Consider the following 19,178-nt stretch of genomic DNA (forward strand, 5'->3'; position numbering starts at 1 on the left):
TTCATGAAGCAGAAAATCCTCTTGCCTTGATTAGTCATAAAATTAGACGCCACAACCAAAATATAGAACAAGTCAGAATTAATTCCTTCTACCAAGAAGTACCTAAAACTGTCTTACTCAGACACAGCCCCATCTGGCCCAGCAGCTCCTGTCTGATAATAGCTCTTTAGGTGATTCATCACAAGATATAGAACACAATTCTTCTAGGAGGCAGCCTCTCAGCCTCAGGCTCTTAGAAGCCAAAGGACTTCCCACAGGCAAGGCTGCATTTGACTGTGGTTTGTAATCGTCTAATCCTCCTAGTAAAGGTCAGTAGCATGAAAGCTTTTGTCTGTAAAAATGAGTGTATGAAAAATAACTGAGAGAAATACCTCAAAACTACATGCACAACTCCAGTGCTACGTATCACACTGCAGAAGAATACTTTGAGTACTCATTGTGACAAAGGAAATACCGAGGAGGCCTGTTCACTTCTCAAGGATCCTGCTGAATCACCAGCTGTACAAAGCAAAGTGACAACAATTCCCAACTTGGAGAGCTGGCAGCCAAAGCGCGTCGGTAATTTCCAAAGGGGTTCCTAAATTTGCAGTTTAGTTTTACTCATGAAACACACGTGCTGCCAAAGGTAACAGACACTGCTCTGAATGGCCTTTGTTCCAATACACAGCGTTCCATTACCAGATCCTGACAGTGTATGTTCTGTATCAGCTTACCTTGGGGCATTTTTATTACTCCTTGAGTATCTTGGCTATTATTATGAACTCAAAACTGCATAATCTTTACAAGCAGAAATGCTGTGTGCTGTCTGAAATGTCTTATATGACAGGTTAATAAATATTCATTAAAATAATCGTTTTTGTGATTGGGTTAAACCTACACTAACAGTAGTGCTGTAGATTCAACCAATTTATGAGTTAACCAAAACTCAAATGGCTTCAGTAGTTAAAAAATATCATAAAAGGCTAACATTAAGGCTGTTAAATAACCTGCTTCTAAACAGCAATGGGAAAAAGTAACAAAAACCAATGAAAATACAAGTTTTCAGTCATCTCAACTTCTTTTGGCAAAGGAGGTAACTTATAGGCTAAGGAAAAAAAAGTAGGATAAATTCTAAGCAAAAGAGAAGCTTCAGGTAAGCAAAAAAGGGAAACTAGATTAGCCATCAACACGTTAAAAAACAAGAAAAGCTTCAGGTAAGCAAAAAAGGGGAACTAGATTAGCCATCAACACGTTAAAAAACTCACCAAACTGAAAGAACAGTAAGTTAAGAGCCACACAAAATGGGTGGGAAAGTATGTCTTAAATAACCTACTAATAAATTTCCAAAAGGAGAAAATCAGTTAAAAACAATGAGATATTCTTGGAAAGATGGAGTTGTTTGGTATTCTGGAGTGACTGAAGCACAGCAGGACAAGGCAAAGCAGGGACAGGAGCAGGTGCCAGCACATCTGACCTGAGCAAAGAACTTTTAGTACAACTTGTGGGAGATGCCCATGCTATAATTTGAATATTCTGGGGGGTGTCTGGGCTTCTGAAACAGCCTACCTAGTAACTAAATGATTTCTCTGTGACTTTAAAGGCTACACAATTACACAATTATTTTGTCATGTAACTTCAGTCTTCCCATGGGAAGCAAGAAAAGAAAAACCAGAGTCTTTATAGTGATGTGTTGCCTTTCTTGGTCCTCTGCAGCCTAAAGCTCCCCGTCTATAAGCACAGTAAATTTTCTGAGGTAAAAAAATTTCACTGTCAGTGGTTCCGAGATGATGACAGGACATCTATAATTAGTCCCTGTCCTCTGAACATTCTTGCAATCACAACCTGATGTTCTTCAATATATATATATACAGCTTGCACTGATTTAAAAAGAAAATTTTGACTTAACTGTATGAAAAAAATCCTTAGCAGATTTCCCCCCCTCTGCTTCAGTAGCAGACTCTCCTCAATGCCCCAGTGGGATTCCTCAGCAGGTCCAAGAACTGGGACAACTAGTAGCTGACTCTAATGAGCTCTACAAGCTGGGAAGAAAGGATGTGCCAAGAAAAACAAACCAACATCTCCCTCCCTTCTTATCCGTGGCTGAATCGGTCTGCAGGCAACACACCGTATTACCGTCAGGTAATCACAGAGGAACAGTACAATTAGAGTCATTCTTGTGAAGACTGAAAACAACTGTCTTTGGATTCACCAAATCAAAGCTTTGGTGGTAAGAGCGGGAACAGAAAAATTATGACATTAGCACTACGTCAATCTAAATTTAAAAAAACCAACTAAACAAACAACATAACAAAAACCACCCCATTAAATCCAAGAGCAGACAGTCTTACAGCATAATACTGGCATCCTGCTCTTCTCCTGAAAGCACAAGGTCCATCAGGATCATTTTCTTCTTCTGCTTCTGATACTGGTGAGGGTACCTAGACCAGAAAGCAAAGTCATTCTTCCAACTGCCACATTTATACAATATAATCTTATTTGTTATACAACTTTATATAATATGAACTGCCACATTTACATATTAAATGCAAGCTTCTCTGAAGCATAGCTTAGAAGAAAAGAAACTCGCAGTTTAGGTATCTTGTAACCACATCCACTGTTCAACAGCAGTTATTCTCCAGTCTTTTGGCCAGACAGACCGAAGTACAGGCAACTGAAATCTCTACCTTCCATATGCTGAGATTGTGAAACAGAGCCATTACCTGTGGGAACTCATCTTCATCTGAGCTGTGGAAGTCATACTGTTTAATATCGCTCTTGTTGACAACAGGCAAGGGCTCAGCAGAGGGCTGTTGAGGAGTTACTACACACTCTATCTTAGGTTTCTTCAGATACTTCTTCTTTTGACGTACAACATCTGACACCTCCTCCTTTAGAGATGAATGATGAGGATGCTGTGTGTGAAAAACAGACAACAAAAATCTAAGATGATGAAGTAATTAACCTTTTCTCCTCTCATGCCTGAAGACATGACTGCTTGTCTTCCAAAGCTTCACGACATGCAGCATCTGCAGAATATTTCAGACAAATAATGCAAAATTTATTCAAAACATGAAAAAAACCAGAACTTTACCTCTGATCATCTTTAGAAATATTTAGTAATAAACAAACTGAAAGCTTTCAAGCCGTACAGCTACCTAAGAGGCTCCTTGCTTTGCAGTACACTCAGTGTATATTGTAACTGGAAGCCCTATTCCAGTTAGTTTTCACAATCTCAGCTTTCTATAGCAAGCGCTTTCAATTTTCTGAACTGCTCAGTTATGTTCAAAAGAAACAATCTAATCTGTTTCATGTTTCTCAGATTGTTTACATTTTTGAAAAGATGTAACGGCACTCAGTTTTGCTATTGAAGATTTTGCTAACACAAACCCTCTGTAGTAAGCAACTCCATCAATATTAAACTGCTCACTCAAACACAAATGCTATTTAGCTTCAAAGCTTTTAAATTAAAAGGAAGATTACTTCACTTGCAAAATTCTCAATTAGTAAAAGCCAGTGCAGTTTTGAAAAAGTGTTTAAATTTACCCCTAGTTACTACTTATCAATAACTGTCTGACTGAAACCATTCCAGTAATGGAGCTCAGCTTCAGAATGAGAGGAGAAACAGAAAATTCCTGCACAAGAGCCACGGTTTGTATTCAGTCCCGTGCCCACTAGGTGTCGTGGGTGCTAAACACAAATTTCACAAGGTCTTCAGCTCTCCAGCCTTGCATCCAAGCATTTTATAATAACTAGTAGTTCAGGGTATTTCTCAAATTCTCAAAGAAGGTCTTAATTCAAAGTTAGTTGCTTTTTTTCTCTGTCACATTAACAGCGGAACATCAAGTCTTATCCTTTTTCTACATTGCCCTCAGCTCAGAGAGCTAAACTACAATGATGGCATTAAAACAGCCTGCAGTTGATACTTGTCTTTTGGTTTGTTTGGAGGTTTTGTTTGTTTCGAAAACATGACCATATTTATGTTTTTGTATTTAAGTTTTAAAACAAAAATAGCTCCTAAAAGGGAGAAAGGATACTTATGGCTTAAGTAACCATTAAAGGAAATATGATATGAAGAAGTAAAAACAAGACAGGCAGAACAACCATTTCTAATAACACAATTATGCTAAGATTGGAATCAGTTAATTTTGTAATTGATGCCTGTATTAACTGCAGAAAAACCCCAGACCTTATTTTGAAGTAGTCATTTTAAAAACATTAACCCAAGATGGATACATTTGTCAATATTGCTGCATGTAGTGTAAGCTCCTCATGACTACACTACTGTCTTCCATTGACATCTACTGGAGCTGCATCCACCTGGATGCTGTCCTGAGTGATGTGCTCTAACATCCTGAGTAACATGCTCTGGGCAACCCTGCTTTGGCAGGGGAGTTGGACTGGATGATCTCTAGAAGGTTCCTTCCAACTCCAAAAATTCCATGATCACCAGAACCAACAAATACAGTCATAGTTCCTAAAATTCCGTGATCACCAGAACCAACAAATACAGTCATAGTCATGGTTAACGAGGATCCTCCTGAAAAAAAGTGTCTTAATTATCTTCTGCACAGACGTAAAGACTGGCCTCAGAGGAAGACCATAATGAGTATACAAAATACTATCATCTGATTCGGTATCAGATCTGAATGGTGACAGAAGATACAGAGTTCCCTTTGATGTGGTGGGTTTGCTTTTTCTTTTTCGTTTTGGGCTAAGGGTTTTCTGGGGTTTGGCTGTGTTTTGAGTGGAACGTTTCTTCCTGAGACAAGAAAAAAGCAAACCATTAAAGTTTTGCATTTCTAGCTATGGATTATTCTTATATTACTACTTCTCCAGGTCAATTATAAAAATAAAACTAGATCCACTGGGTTTCTGTACAGATTAAAAAAATATAAAGGAAGACTTTATCAAAATAGCATTAAGTACAGCATTCCACAACTTCTCTAATTTTAGAAACACAAAGTAACTGGTGTGTGACACAGCAAGTCAAGCCTTGCATCCTTCTGCCCTCACTCTCTCAGAGCAGCTTCCAATCCCTTCACAGAAACAAAAGGTTCCAAATTTAGCCACTCTTTCTTCCACCTTCCTGTGTGTGCCACTCACCTAGTAGTGAGGGCCAAGCTGTGGCAGACAAACATGCCCACTCAGTGTTACTCAGAAGCGTGCAGGCCTCAATGATAACAAACTACTACAAATTCCAGTATGTGTTTTTTTAAAACATTAGTTGCTTGCAACTTTTTTCGGCTGTCAACAAGATAACACAGTAGCATTCTTGTGCCTGGAAACATCACTTAATCACAGATCACTTAAACAGTTCAGAGTAGTTTCTAGAATACTGCAGCATTCTAGCTAGGATTCGGTAAAATCCTGTCTTTTCAGGACTATCTTTGCACCGGGGGCCAGTCAGTGCTCATGGACAACACCATCAAAAAAATTCAGTGTGCAAAGTCTCGCTTTGAGGGGAGAAGAAGAAATAATTCACTTTACTTTGCATTCTCATGGAGGCCCTGATGTCCACTTAAAACTTAAGCAGGAAAAACAATAAACATCAAACTGGAAGCAAAAATAGCAGCCTCCTGATATCCTACCTTCACTTACGGCAGCCTCCTACTCAGTTTTCCAAAGCAAACATCTGCAGGGTATATCCAAAAGAAAGATGAAACCACTACCAAGAGACTTAGAGCAGCAGAACCCTTACCTTAACTTTACATTCTTGAACTTTGTGATGATTTCCATTATGAAGAGTGGATGGAGTTGTGCTCATCTCTTTTTCAGGTCTATTAAGCTTCACTTCATTGAGGATTTCACCTCCATAATCACCCAAGTGGTACCTCAAAAAAAAACCCACCACAATTAAAAATATAATACTGCCTTTCCACTGGGAAATATTTGAAAGACACAAATCAGTGTCAAGGCAAAGAGTCTGCAGAAAACCCCTTTTAGTTCAGCTCCTGAACTTTACAGTGCAATATAACCCCTTCAGCCCCACACGCACGCAGAAGACTAGCATGATAGAATCATAGAATTGTCCAGGTTGGGAGGGACCTTTCAGATCATCAAGTCCAACCATCAACCCAACACTGCCAAGGCCACCACTGACCCATGTCCCTCAGCACCACGTCTGCCCGGCTTTTAAATCCCTCCAGGGGTGGGGACTCCACCACTGCCCTGGGCCACCCCTGCCAAGGCTTGACAACCCTCTCAGTGAAGAAATTTTTCCCAATCTCCATCCTAAACCTCCCCTGGTGCAACTTGAAGCCATTTCCTCTTGGCCCATCCCCTGTTCCTTGGGAGAAGAGGCCAACCCACCCCAGCTACACCCTCCTTTCAGGGAGTTGGAGAGAGCGAGAAGGTCTCCCCTCAGCCTCCTTTTCTCCCATACAATAATAAATTTCAGGAGATGTTTTCAAACATATTTGATGAAAATTAAAACCTTGGTGTTATAAATGACTTCTTACAGGTATAATCTGCAATTTTACCTTTTCTCAACAACTTCCAACGTTAAATGCAATAGCTCGCGTTTTGTCTTCTCTCTCCTCTTAATCATCTCCAGAATCGTTATGGCTCTGCTAAACTCTCTTCTTAATTTCAACATTTTCTCATAGGACGCTTCATCGTTCTTTCGATTCTATTGAAAGATTAAACAAAATTTAAGTCAAAAGCAAAATCTGCAAGGCATAAATAGCAAAAAAAATAATATCTAGATAATGTTGCTGCAAGTGAGAATCACAAGTACACTCAAAAGAAACTTTTCCAGAACGTCATCTAGTTGGTAGGCAAAGCCACTAAAAGCAAACCCCAATTTTTGAGATGAAGCTGAAAAGGAACTTTTCAGCCATTTCCCCCCATGTTTTCTCTGCTCAGATTCCTTATCAACCCAGTGGAAGTTTGTCAGAATAAGGAATTCAAGACTTGGTTCCCAAAACACTTGTTCCACCTCGATTCCGCACCCAATGAGGTTTTGTACGTATGTGTAGAAAGCTGATGTAAAGTGCTGAATAACTGCAGATTTTCTAGTTCAAATCCATTTCTGTACAAGTACAAAAACGGAATTATTTACTCCATGGCAAATGGAAGATCGTTTTCCCCTTTGTCACAGAAGGGGAAGTGTGTAACCCAGCAAGCCCCACAGCTGCTCGTGGCAGCTGTGCAGAATGTGCCGATACCTATAAATCACCCTTTGAGTTTCAGCCTTCTAGAAAACGGACAGACTGTAAATTGTCTGCAAAGAACCCATGGATTACACAGACTGCATCATTCAGCAGGTTTGAAATTTAGCTGGATCATCTAATACTGCAAATATTAACAGAGGCAATCAGATCAGTAGCTGTGGATACCATAGGACAGATCCTGCAACACACCGGATAGCAATCAAAATGATTCCTGTCACCACAGGATGTAAAATGACAAATGTAAAACAGTAAAGTCTGATGAGTTACCTTTCTTGTCTGCATCTTCTCAGTCCTCCTCCGGAAGGCAACGTAAGGGTCGTTGTTGGTGGAGCCATCCCTTTTCTCCTGTTTGATTTGGGGGATGAGAGACGGCCCTCTGCAATTCTTACGCTTTCTTACCCAGTAGTCATATACAGCCTTGATAAGGTAGTCATCCTCATTTAGCAGCAATTTAGCTTCCTGAAGTGTTACAAGCTAAAAGAGAAAATTGAAAGAGTACAATTAAGATAAGGGTGGGGTGTTGGCACAGGAAGAAAGACACTGCACACTCACATCTCTCATACACTTTCAAACTTGATTCTTTTCAAGAGAGTAAAGGGAGGAAAAAACAGTGATCTAAATTGAAGTACTTAAGCCACCAGTTGGTCTTCCTAAGTTAAATACAGTTCCCAACTTCTCTGACCCAGCACCATCATCATCTCCTCAGAAACTTTCATACAATACTCTACAATTGCATCAATTCTGAAATCTGAAAACACTGTTTGAAACAATTACAAGCCCAGGATACAAATAACTTACTACAGTCTGCAGATCATGATTTAGGAATCACTTTAATTTGACTTTTTTTTCCTAAAAAAGTTTCTATTGGTTAGCCATTATTAATGTATGATTGTTTGCCATTTAGAGTTGATTGCGGGAATCACTTTAATTTGACTTTTTTTCCTAAAAAAAGTAAGTTTCTATTGGTTAGCCATTATTAACGTATGATTGTTTGCCATTTAGAGTTGATTGCCCTAGAAGATATTTTACTGTAAACAAAAGGTATTCTGAAGTAAATTAGTTACTTAATTTTTCCCCAAAAATGTTTACTTTGTGCCAGAAAAGGATAATAACCATCCCTGTTTATTGCAGGGGGAAACACACTACATTATTATCTATACATTACAGAAACAAAGACATTCACTTCTTAGCTAAGCTATTTCAGTAGGAGGTAGTTAAACATAAGTAATTAAATGATAACTTTTGTTTTCCTTTTTAGTTAAGCTTTTTATACGGAAATTGGACCCCAAATAAATGCAAATCCCATCACTGACTAACTAGTACATGAATTCTAACATGTTCGTTATCACTTTAAACCCATTTATTACAACATTTTGGCCTGAACTAAATCAGGTTCAGTAAAACAGAGGCAGAGCAATGGATTTTTTGCTCCTGCAAAACATCCATCTCGCTGAGAAATAACTTTGCCTGTTTCAAACCTGCCTTTCAGAAACTGATCCTTCAGATGTAATTTTTCAGTAATGTTTTTGGCTTTAAGACCCTTCTCTTATGGATCCTGCAATGGATTTTTCACTCCTGCAAAACATCCATCTCGCTGAGAAATAACTTTGCCTGTTTCAAACCTGCCTTTCAGAAACTGATCCTTCAGATGTAATTTTTCAGTAATGTTTTTGGCTTTAAGACAGACACTTCTCCAGACACTGACCTCCTGGAACACCTCAGGAACCAATTAAGACACTGAAACGCAATTAAGATACTGGTACCCTACTGATAAAATAAGTGACTAAACAAAACCCAGCACATGCTTCCTTCTAAAGCAAGGAAGAATTGGATTCTCATGTGCATTTACAGCCAAATCCGTACACCATAAGCTTCTTCCGTACCAACACAGGTAAAACCAGATGTTGTAAACTGTCCTAACACACTGTGGTTTGGAATTTTAATTTAATAACATCTCCCCCCATCAACTCCCCACAAGCTCCCTCCCCACCTGTTTTTCTAAGTTACCAATATTAAGAATAAGAGACAGCAATGTGGTTTCTGTGTAACTGCAGACTCACACAAACACTTATTCTGTTACTAGGAAATGCAACAGACTGAAAAACAAAAAAAAGCCACCTAGAACCACCCCACCAGAGAACTGAGAAATCAAAACAACTCAAGTCATTTCTTAACATAGTACAATACCTGACTAGAACTGGCTTTTTCAAGCCTGTCAACCATTATTTCAAACTGCAGCGGCTTGATTTCCATCTTCCGATTTAGTCTGTTCAGTAAGGTTTCATCCTCAGAGTCCATATCATAATCTGGCTGTTCGTTGTCCAAATTAAAGGCTGAAACAAAACCACACAGGCACAAAAACGTGAAATGTTTGGTAACCACCACACTATACAAACACAGAAGCGTGCATCTGACAATCAGAAAACAAAAATGATCGATAAAATTTCAGATTAGCACATCTCTGCCATAACTCTGCTTATCTCTAACTTCCAATATGAGAGAAATCAAAGATGATTAATCTCATTTTAAGTGGCTTGAAGGGGTCACAGCCACACAGGCACAAAAACGTGAAATGTTTGGTAACCACCACACTATACAAACACAGAAGCGTGCATCTGACAATCAGAAAACAAAAATGATCGATAAAATTTCAGATTAGCACATCTCTGCCATAACTCTGCTTATCTCTAACTTCCAATATGAGAGAAATCAAAGATGATTAATCTCATTTTAAGTGGCTTGAAGGGGTCACAGAAAAGAAAAAAGCTTTAGTTTAAAAATTCCCATAGAGGTTTTAATGTATCTTTGCAAAACTAGAGCAAAAATGCTTCTTAATGCTGTTGTAATACAGCTCCTCCAGAACATCATAAGATTCTTAACAATCAAGATAATTTTCCATCAAATCCCAGATTTGGAGAAAAAGTATTTAAATCCCAATACAATTTCAGTTGCCCATTTTTAAATAGTTCAACAAACCTGGAGTCTTAAAATATTTAATATGCTAAACTTTACTTCTTTTTATTATTCCCCTTCATATAACTGTGGAAACTAAAAATACTAGACCAATCCTGTGGAAATTGTTGCTTTTTCTCCAAAACCAACTCAACTCTAAATACAGAACCTGAATATTCCTCTGTATTCTCCAAACAGTAAGTTCCCAACTTTACAGCAAAGCTCATGTCTTTATTACAGACCACACTACTCATTTTCCATTCTTACACAAAGTTCCTGATCCTACTAAAAGCAGGATGAAGTTATTCAGGTAACAGCAGCAAAATACAACAAGTATGAGCAATTGCATACCACAGCAAGAATTCCTAATATGAAACATTAATTGTACCTAATAAAACCTTGAAGAGGTGAAGTATTAACGACAACACTCCAAATAATTCAATCAACAAGTTACTGTATTATAACACTGGAGGCTTGTTGAAATATATTCTGTTCTTTTTAAACAAACAGAACTACCTTATCTTTATGCTACTAACTCATGGCTATATCCAAGCACTAACTTAAAACCTTAAAACCAGTGTGTTTTGAGAGGATGTTAAAACAAAAACTTGGAAAAGAAGAAAAAAATAGCTAAATTATAAGTCTTTAAATTATAGTATTTTCTCTCCCATGGTCTGAATAGTCAAACAAGCAGTAAGTAGCATGTTCTTTCCATGTCTCAGACCAGCCCAAGACCACTCTTTCTGTACTCCAATGCAACGAACAAGCTAAACTGCTACGAGCACTGAATCTATTTGGCTACACGTGGAAACTCCGTGAGATGCAGCTGAGAAGTGCTAATAAGCAGTCCCTTTCCATTTGGAGCTGCAAAGCTCTAACTCTCAGAAGAGCCAGGGCTCGACTGTACTAGCTCTGACAACACCACTTAGTCAGAAGGCTCCTCTGGCCCAACACACTGTAAACATAAGATAAAAATTTATTTCAAGAAGTTGTTAATAATAACAGGCTGTAACTATGCATTAAGTGGAATTATTAACAATATTAATTCAGTCATACAAGCTGCGTGGCACTTGTCACTTGACACTGTCATTGGGCACGTGACCCACGGCATCCCTCTAACAATTAACAACTGTTAATTAGAGTTAAATTACAGCTTACAGCACTGGGTCCTGCTTTGCCAGTGCCAGTTTGTAGGAATCAAAAGTTTTGACATAAAACTGATCCAGATTTTTTTTTTTAAATTCATAGTTCTGTACAACTAGAAAACTGTGACAGTCCTAAGGACTGTGGTTTTACACTCCACAAACAACTCTGCTCCAGGGGGGTGGCCAAAGTTTTCTAGACCAGATGCTCCCATCATTTTGGATAAAGCAGGTCTCTGCTCCAAAAAACAGGTGTTTTACCGTATTCTCACAGACGACATGAGAATACACAGAAATCCACTGAAGTCCAGAAAAGGCACTGCTTGTTTACCCTCAGACAGATATTGATCTTACACCAAAAAAAAAAAAAGTCAACCTATTACCTGCCAGTAGATAATTCACTAATCCCCTGCGAACAACACGGTTCAAGTCAATATTTCTAAACCAGTGTCTGGGTGAGCAGGAGGATGCCTGTGACAGGGAAGACGTGATGCTGTTCCCTCTGTACACTGGGAGCAGTCCCGTGAGCTCGCCTTCATACCCACCAGGAGGAAAGAAGAGTCTTAAAGTTCTCGAGCCACAAACCTTCCTGAACCACCTCTCAGAACAAAATGGGACTGGTGTGTCCCTATGGTCCACCTCAGCTGAAAGCAGGGGAGTCCCTCCCACTGTCAGTGAGCTGAACCAGTTTGCAGAGGTACCCAGTAAGCATCAGGACCAGTTCAAGACACACAACCAGAAGTGGGACAGGAAAGAAAAGTGGAACTTCTCCTTCTGGCTGTGGTCTTGGTTTATCTGCCCCTGTAAACCACTGGAGAAGTACCGTGTCAAGTCCACCTCATTTCATACCTAGTACTAAATTATTTGCTGATAGAACATCAGCTCCCTCAGCACTCATTTTGAGACTTCATGAATAATGAATGAAGTGCTGAAAAACAGAAAAAAACAAAGATTCTTAAAAAAAACCTCCAAAACTACACCCTCAATTTCAATGCTAAAAAAATATTTTGACAAATAATCAGAATGACAAGCTAAGAGGTATCCAACAGGTACTTGCCAGGAACACATCAGCTCCCTTAGCACTCATTTTGAGACTTCATGAATAATAAATGAAGCGCTGAAAAACAGAAAAAACAAAGATTCTTAAAAAAAATAACCCCAAAACTATACCCTCAATTTCAATTCTACAAAAATATTTTGACAAATAATCAAAATGACAAGATAAGAGGTATCCAACAGGTACTTGCCAGGAATAAGTTACATCAAATAAATCCAGTCTCATTTTCTTATACAAAAAGACATTGGTACTGTGAGAAGGGTAGCAGCCCTTGTCACATATCCCACTTTTCATGCCTTCTAGCAACGCTTTTCTTTCGCTAGTGATGCCTCTCACACTGTTTGTCAGGATCTGTAGTTATCAATATGCTTCACTGTCAAAGAAAGGGGGTTTCCAGAGGTCAAGGCCGCTGAAGCAAGGGGAGCAAATCTGCATTCCACCTCCTGTTTCACTGCAGACATGAGGCCACGAAGTCTCAGCAACCTGGGGAGGTCTCTGAGTCTCAGGAAACAAAAGTGATCACTCTTCCTTTAACTGCTGCATGCAGCTCATCAAAATAGTTAATCAACCCCAAGCTGGCTCGCCACAGCTCTGGGACACTCACGGAAGCGTCCTCCTTCCCTGAAGTTTGTCCCATCACTGCACTTTGAAACACACTTGCAGTGACATCCTTCATCATCAGTTTTCCTCTATTCCCAAGCACTGGGTGAGCTGTGCTGGTTCCAGAAACAGCCATTTTTCATCCTGCACTTGGCCTCTACCATGGCAGTTTGCTGGCTTCAGAAGCCATCACAAGACCCAGGTGGTTTATGTGCTGTGTGATCCAACTATCCATCACCAGGCTCCGCTCCTGCCCCTGCCATGGCAACAGATGCAACGGCTCATTCACGCCGGCAAGAATGAGGGAAGAACTAGACCCAGCCCCAGAAAGCACCGGACTTGGGATGACCTGCTACTAGTTAGTGTTTTAAGAACAACCAATCTCCAGCTCACGTAGTTAAAAATGGATCATCTATATCCCTTCCTCCCAGTAGCTCCTGGGAGATTCTGGCGACTGACCGATGTATCTGGCTTTCCTACTCCAAAATTTCTCCACACTGTTTCTATAGAGCAGTGTTGGACAGGGCCCTGGGGATCCCACCAGTAAGGTTGGCCTCGTAGGAACACTCAGAACTCAGTGTGCCAATTGCTGCTGCTGCTGCAAACCCAACATCCCAATTTACCTCCTCTGCCGCTCCAACCGCTCCCGACCGCGGTACCTGTCAGGGATCTGCTTTTGTTTACTTGACCTCCCCCAGGAACCGAGTTTATACTAACTTAACTTAAAAACAAATTGGATTTCTGTAAGTTACATTACATTGGGTTTAACTGAACTAAATTAGGCGATTTCATTTAGCTAACTCAATTAAGGCTGTGGTTCCACAGTCACTTCACACTGCCACAGGCATGAGTTCCCACTGAAACAAGCGGTTCCATAAGCCTCCCTCTCCAACAAGCCACGCTCCTACCACCTTGCTCCTGCCAACACCAGCAATCTTGCCATGAGCCAAGACAGAAACTGATAAATACAGGTGTTCACCTAACCAAAAAATGAAAGATAAAGTTTCTTCCCAGAGTTAGCTCCCCACAAACACAACCATCACCAGAAAGGTGCTGGCTGTAAGAAAGGAGTGGGCAGAGTCGATCCCGACGGCAGCAGATGCATCTGTGCTGACCAAAAGCAAATGAAGAACCACATCATGGTAATTATATCCAAAGCAGTAACAAAGCAGCAAAACACCCCCTCAATGGTAAGGCCTCAATGGCACCTGATGAGAACAGAGCTCCCAGTGCTCCCCACCTGCACCACAATAAACCAGTAGGGGAGCCAGCATGCAAATACCATTTACATACGCAGGCTGCGTGCCCACAGCCAGGACAGATCCTGCCACAGCATCCTCTACAAGTGGGGAACACTCAATGAAAACCAGCAATCTTGCCATGAGCCAAGACAGAAACTGATAAATACAGGTGTTCACCTAACCAAAAAATGAAAGATAAAGTTTCTTCCCAGAGTTAGCTCCCCACGAAAACAACCATCACCTGAAAGGTGCTGGCAGTAAGAAAGGAGAGGGCAGAGTCGATCCCGATGGCAGCAGATGCATCTGCGCTGACCAAAAGCAAATGAAGAACCACATCATGGTAATTATATCCAAAGCAGTAACAAAGCAGCAAAACACCCCCTCAATGGTAAGGCCTCAATGGCACCTGATGAGAACAGAGCTCCCAGTGCTCCCCACCTGCACCACAATAAACCAGTAGGGGAGCCAGCATGCAAATACCATTTACATACGCAGGCTGCGTGCCCACAGCCAGGGCAGATCCTGCCACAGCATCCTCTACAAATGGGGAACATGTAATGAGTAAAAACTGGGCAACTCTCAGTTACATGAAATGCCCTTCACTTTAAATAAAAAAAAAAAATAAAAAAATTACTGGAGTTCACCTCACACAACTTAGTGAGGGCAGGCTGCGTGCCCACAGCCAGGACAGATCCTGCCACAGCATCCTCTACAAGTGGGGAACACTCAATGAAATGCCCTTCACTTTAAATTAAAAAAAAATAATTACTGGAGTTCATCTCACACAACTTAGTGAAGATTAGTTGAGCAATCTGGCTATGTGATATAGCCACAAATAGGTAAGATATATATATTATATAAACACAGTATCTTTTTGCTCCATTCTTATTGTTTCTATTAGGGACACAAATTTTTTTACACCCATTTAGCTCACTTAATTCTAGCATAGGTACAAGTGCACTAACTTACTTTCTTTGCTACATATTAATCACTTGCAATGCATCTTCATGTTATTGAAACGACAAACATGCTTGGAAAATTATTAAGCATATTTGAATAATTCAATAGTTCATGGCTTTTGCTTATATTCAGGTCAAAGTCACCCAAACTGGTGCTACCTAAATCCAATAACACCTGAAACCCACACTTATTCATGAATTCCATGCCTCACAAAAAGACTAACTTTTCTCTGCTTAGAACCACTGGTCTAAAGAAAATAATTATACTAATAAAGTTAAAAATACTAAAAACCCGGGCTACCAGATGAACTGCAAAATTATTTAGTTGTACTCAGAGCTTTCTAGTAATAACCACCGGTAAGTATGGATTACAGTGCATGGCCTCTTGCCTTCTACCAGTTTACATCATTTCCCTGGCCAAAGTAAGTATTGTTGCTCTTTGTGCTTTTAGCATTAAAAGAGAATTTCTAAGCAGTTTATGTAGCATAAAGCTGCCTTGTATCACACCTACTCCAAGCAGAATATGTGGGAAAAATTATCTTGGAGCAGTATCTCATGTTTATCTTCAGCTCAAATACCTTCTGTAATTCTGTCCAGAAAGACTGGGAGTCTCAACAAGACAAAGAACATTTTGGCATAATATATTTAACGCTTTTAGACATGTTTATTAACAATATTTACAGTGTTTCTGGCAATGTCTAACAACAAAAAAAAAAGAATAAAATACATTCCTCATTCAGCAGCTTCATTTCAGTTAACTCAACCTGCCTTGCCTGCAGGTTTGTCTCTTCTATTAAGGACAGAAATACTTAATTTCCTCTAGCTCATTTCTCACACTACAAGTATGATCTCTCCTACATCATAAGGAAATCTTGAGCATGTTATTTCCCAAAATCTCTCATTCTGTAAGTACATGGAAAAAACAGGAGACTTCACCATGTTAGTGAGAAATGATGCAAGAATCTTTAATATACAGCTGGGGTTGGCCTGAAGTACCTTTGCCTAACTCCAATTTTGGTCATGTTTATAAGCAGACAATGGCACAAACCCCAAAACTAACAACTGAGGACCACGCTCCTGTCCAAGGTGCTTTTAGCCAGTCTTTCCAGGATGACTAAGAGCCACAATCATGAATCAGTGATGAAAAAAGTTCTCTCTGCATGACCCAGGACCGAATTTGTGTTTCACCATTAAGGACTGACAAGCCACTGCGATGAGCAAATCCAAGATTTTGCTACAAAGATGACTCCGGGGAAAAGTCCAAGTCACAAAATAACCCCCTAGAACCACAGGCTGCAAAGGACAAACGTGATTTGTGTGCCAAGGAACAACTGAACTATAAACGTGTGTCACTGTCAACAGAATACCAACCAAAAAAAAGGGTAACAATTAATCTAGAGACCATTATAATTAACTACAAGTTTAGATTAATTAATTAGGTCTTTTTAGACATAGGAAACTAAACTCATACAAAACAATTCTTCCTTTTATCTATAAAATAATCTCAGAGTTCTCTACAGAAAAGGAACTCTCTACGATTTTAGAAAAACACAGAAAAATAACTGTTACCCATAGCCCAGAATATATCCCTGCTATAGTGAATAGCTTGAACTGCACTGTTAGCACAGCTGAAACAGAACCTTCAACAACTCTATTACCATCAGTAGAATGAAGGCTGATTTAATTACAAAAACTCTGGTCTATTTTATTGATCTCCACTTATTTAGAACTTCTGAGTTAACAGGCATTACAGACTCCTTCAGCAAGCAAGACAACCCTTCTTCCACTCCCTGCTTTCAGCCTTAAATTCTTCCAGAACTTGAGAAGAAATACTGGAATTTACATATAGAAACCCCCCCTTGGATTTTTGAGTCCTCCCACTTTCTCAACATTGTAGCAACTTTGTCTCAAGACTGTTTGATGATTACACAATTTAAATAAAGGACAGGGACACACACACACAGAGACAAAACCAACATTTAACAACTTACGTTGAATGTGAATGAACTGCTTTGGTTGCTTAAACTCTCCTTTATACAAACGATTGTAATAGTTGACATTGCTCTCTGCTTCAGGGACTGGGATAACCATGCTCTCTTTCTTTTCTCTGAAAACTTGTTGTGCTGAGATAGCCCGTTGCAAATGATGTTCCTGCAAGAGGAAAATTGAAGAGTTTGTTTAGTTAGGTATATTTAGGTATATAGAAGCCCATACAAAGACCGTCATCCTTTCCTCCTACTGATTTTTTCTGGTGTTCTAGGAGACCCAGATAAAAGAGTTGAGGCTTTACAGTATTTTAGAGGACAGCAGGATGCTAATTTCCAGGTTAGTGACAGGAAAGATGTGTTCTCCATTGTTTTGTATGCCATGGGGTTCCTAACTGATAGGAATCTTAGTGAATTTCAGGCAGGACTACAAACAATAACCCACACCTTCTACAGACTGCGAAAAAGTCAAACATTCAAACTATACAAAATAACCCTTATAGAAAATTAGGGGTGGTATAAGGCAAACTCATCAAAACCTGTCAGAGAGAAAATTTATACAAATCAGTTAAGAGATGCATAGTAAGTCCTTTAAAGTGTTATAAGCAACAGATTTGAATCAGAAGAATGGCTAATTTCATCATTCTTGTCTACCCAGCAATTCTTACCAGTTTGCTCTCTTTAGAAGTTGAGAGAAACAGAAAGAACAGTCATCACAGAATCACACTTAAAAAGCACCGGCTCCCTAAACAGGTATCGCTTCATTTCATTCTTACAGGGCAGGAATCAATTGCTACACAATCATTTCAAGTGAAATAAGGAACAGAAGTGGATTAATTTACAAAGATCTTTTCACACATAATTCTATCAGTAAACTCTGTGAAGCTCATCTACTGCTCCAAGGTAGCGCTAACCTGTGTCTTTTCTCTCAAGGATTTTTCATGAAGACTCATGTTAAATTAGTGCTAACCTGTGCTACCCTGTGTCTTTTCTCTCAAGGATTTTTCATGAAGACTCATGTTAAACTTTGGCAAAAAACCCTAACCAGTCCAAATGCTGCATTTGGATTCACACCACTGCCTGTGCACCCTTTCAGCACAGTCTGCAGAACACCTGTATGATGCAACCAGCAACAAGAGGAGCTTTACAGTCCGATGATGGGACAATTTTGAATGCCACCCCCTGGCTGGTCTTCCTCTTTGAGCCAGATGCTGGCAGCTCTGCAATGTGTGTGTGCTTCAGACCCTCCAGGGCAGTCTACTCATCTAAATTTGGTTTTCTGGGGGACCCTTCCACAGACCCTGACTATCTGGCCTCACAAGAGGCCGGGCATCAACACCCCAAAGAGGAGAACCAGCCAGCATTTCCGTAACTCCGCTGCAACACAGTCTTCTCACACCCAGACACTCTGTGCCACACACTTGGTAAATTTTCTCAAGAACAGCATCTCCTCCTCTTTAATTCTACAGAACATTATTTAAAAACCAGGGTAATGAAGGAAAGCAAATCTTTAAAAATATGTAAATGGTATGTAATAAATTACACCCTCTTAAATATTAAGATCTTGCAGAAACACAAATAATACAATTTCTGCAAAATTAGAATATAACAAATCAGGGACTGGAAGAGCAGCTTGGGGAATCTCCTGTAGTAGAAGGAGCAACATTAAATCAAACCATCAGGCTCCCCAGTGAATGCTATTAAAATTAAGACAAGCATGCAATCAAATATCTGGTGTGATCTGCTTGAGTTACTATACACTGAGTAAATCTGTCACTCTCCCACTGAAACATCTCTTGGAGAGCTTCACAGCACTGAGAGGGTAATTCAACTAAAATAAAATTTGTTTCACGACTGTGTTGCTTTCAACTGATGTCCCAAGAGGTGCCTCCTAACTGTTAACAACACAGTATGCAGGAGTACTGCAGAAACACTGTTTGGAAGGACTTCTGGAGGTTATCTGTCCAGCTCCCACTTGAAGATGATTATCTCCAACACTAGACAGGTCAGGAATGACTTTTGCAAGCCCTGAAAACTTGAATCCAGAAGTAAGAAGAGCAGTTCCCTCACACTCTCCTCAGAGCAGTCACG

The 19,178-nt window shown here is 39.8% G+C and overlaps 1 protein-coding gene across 1 annotated transcript in view; it reads right to left on the reverse strand.

Moving 5' to 3' along the window:
* The window catches only part of EPC2 (enhancer of polycomb homolog 2 (Drosophila)), a 50,227-nt gene that overhangs the window by 15,058 nt on the left and 15,991 nt on the right, over positions 1 to 19,178 (reverse strand). Inside the window, exons 2-8 of the mRNA XM_014941209.1 lie at positions 17,094 to 17,253; positions 9,339 to 9,484; positions 7,419 to 7,625; positions 6,459 to 6,607; positions 5,678 to 5,810; positions 2,700 to 2,891; positions 2,328 to 2,417 (exon numbers count right to left, since the gene is read on the reverse strand). Coding sequence (XP_014796695.1) covers positions 2,328 to 2,417; positions 2,700 to 2,891; positions 5,678 to 5,810; positions 6,459 to 6,607; positions 7,419 to 7,625; positions 9,339 to 9,484; positions 17,094 to 17,253 — 1,077 coding nt within the window. The remainder of the gene's footprint in view (positions 1 to 2,327; positions 2,418 to 2,699; positions 2,892 to 5,677; positions 5,811 to 6,458; positions 6,608 to 7,418; positions 7,626 to 9,338; positions 9,485 to 17,093; positions 17,254 to 19,178) is intronic.

This window comes from Calidris pugnax, unplaced genomic scaffold (genome assembly GCF_001431845.1).
Source record: "Calidris pugnax isolate Ruff unplaced genomic scaffold, ASM143184v1 scaffold60, whole genome shotgun sequence".
NCBI lineage: Eukaryota > Metazoa > Chordata > Aves > Charadriiformes > Scolopacidae > Calidris > Calidris pugnax.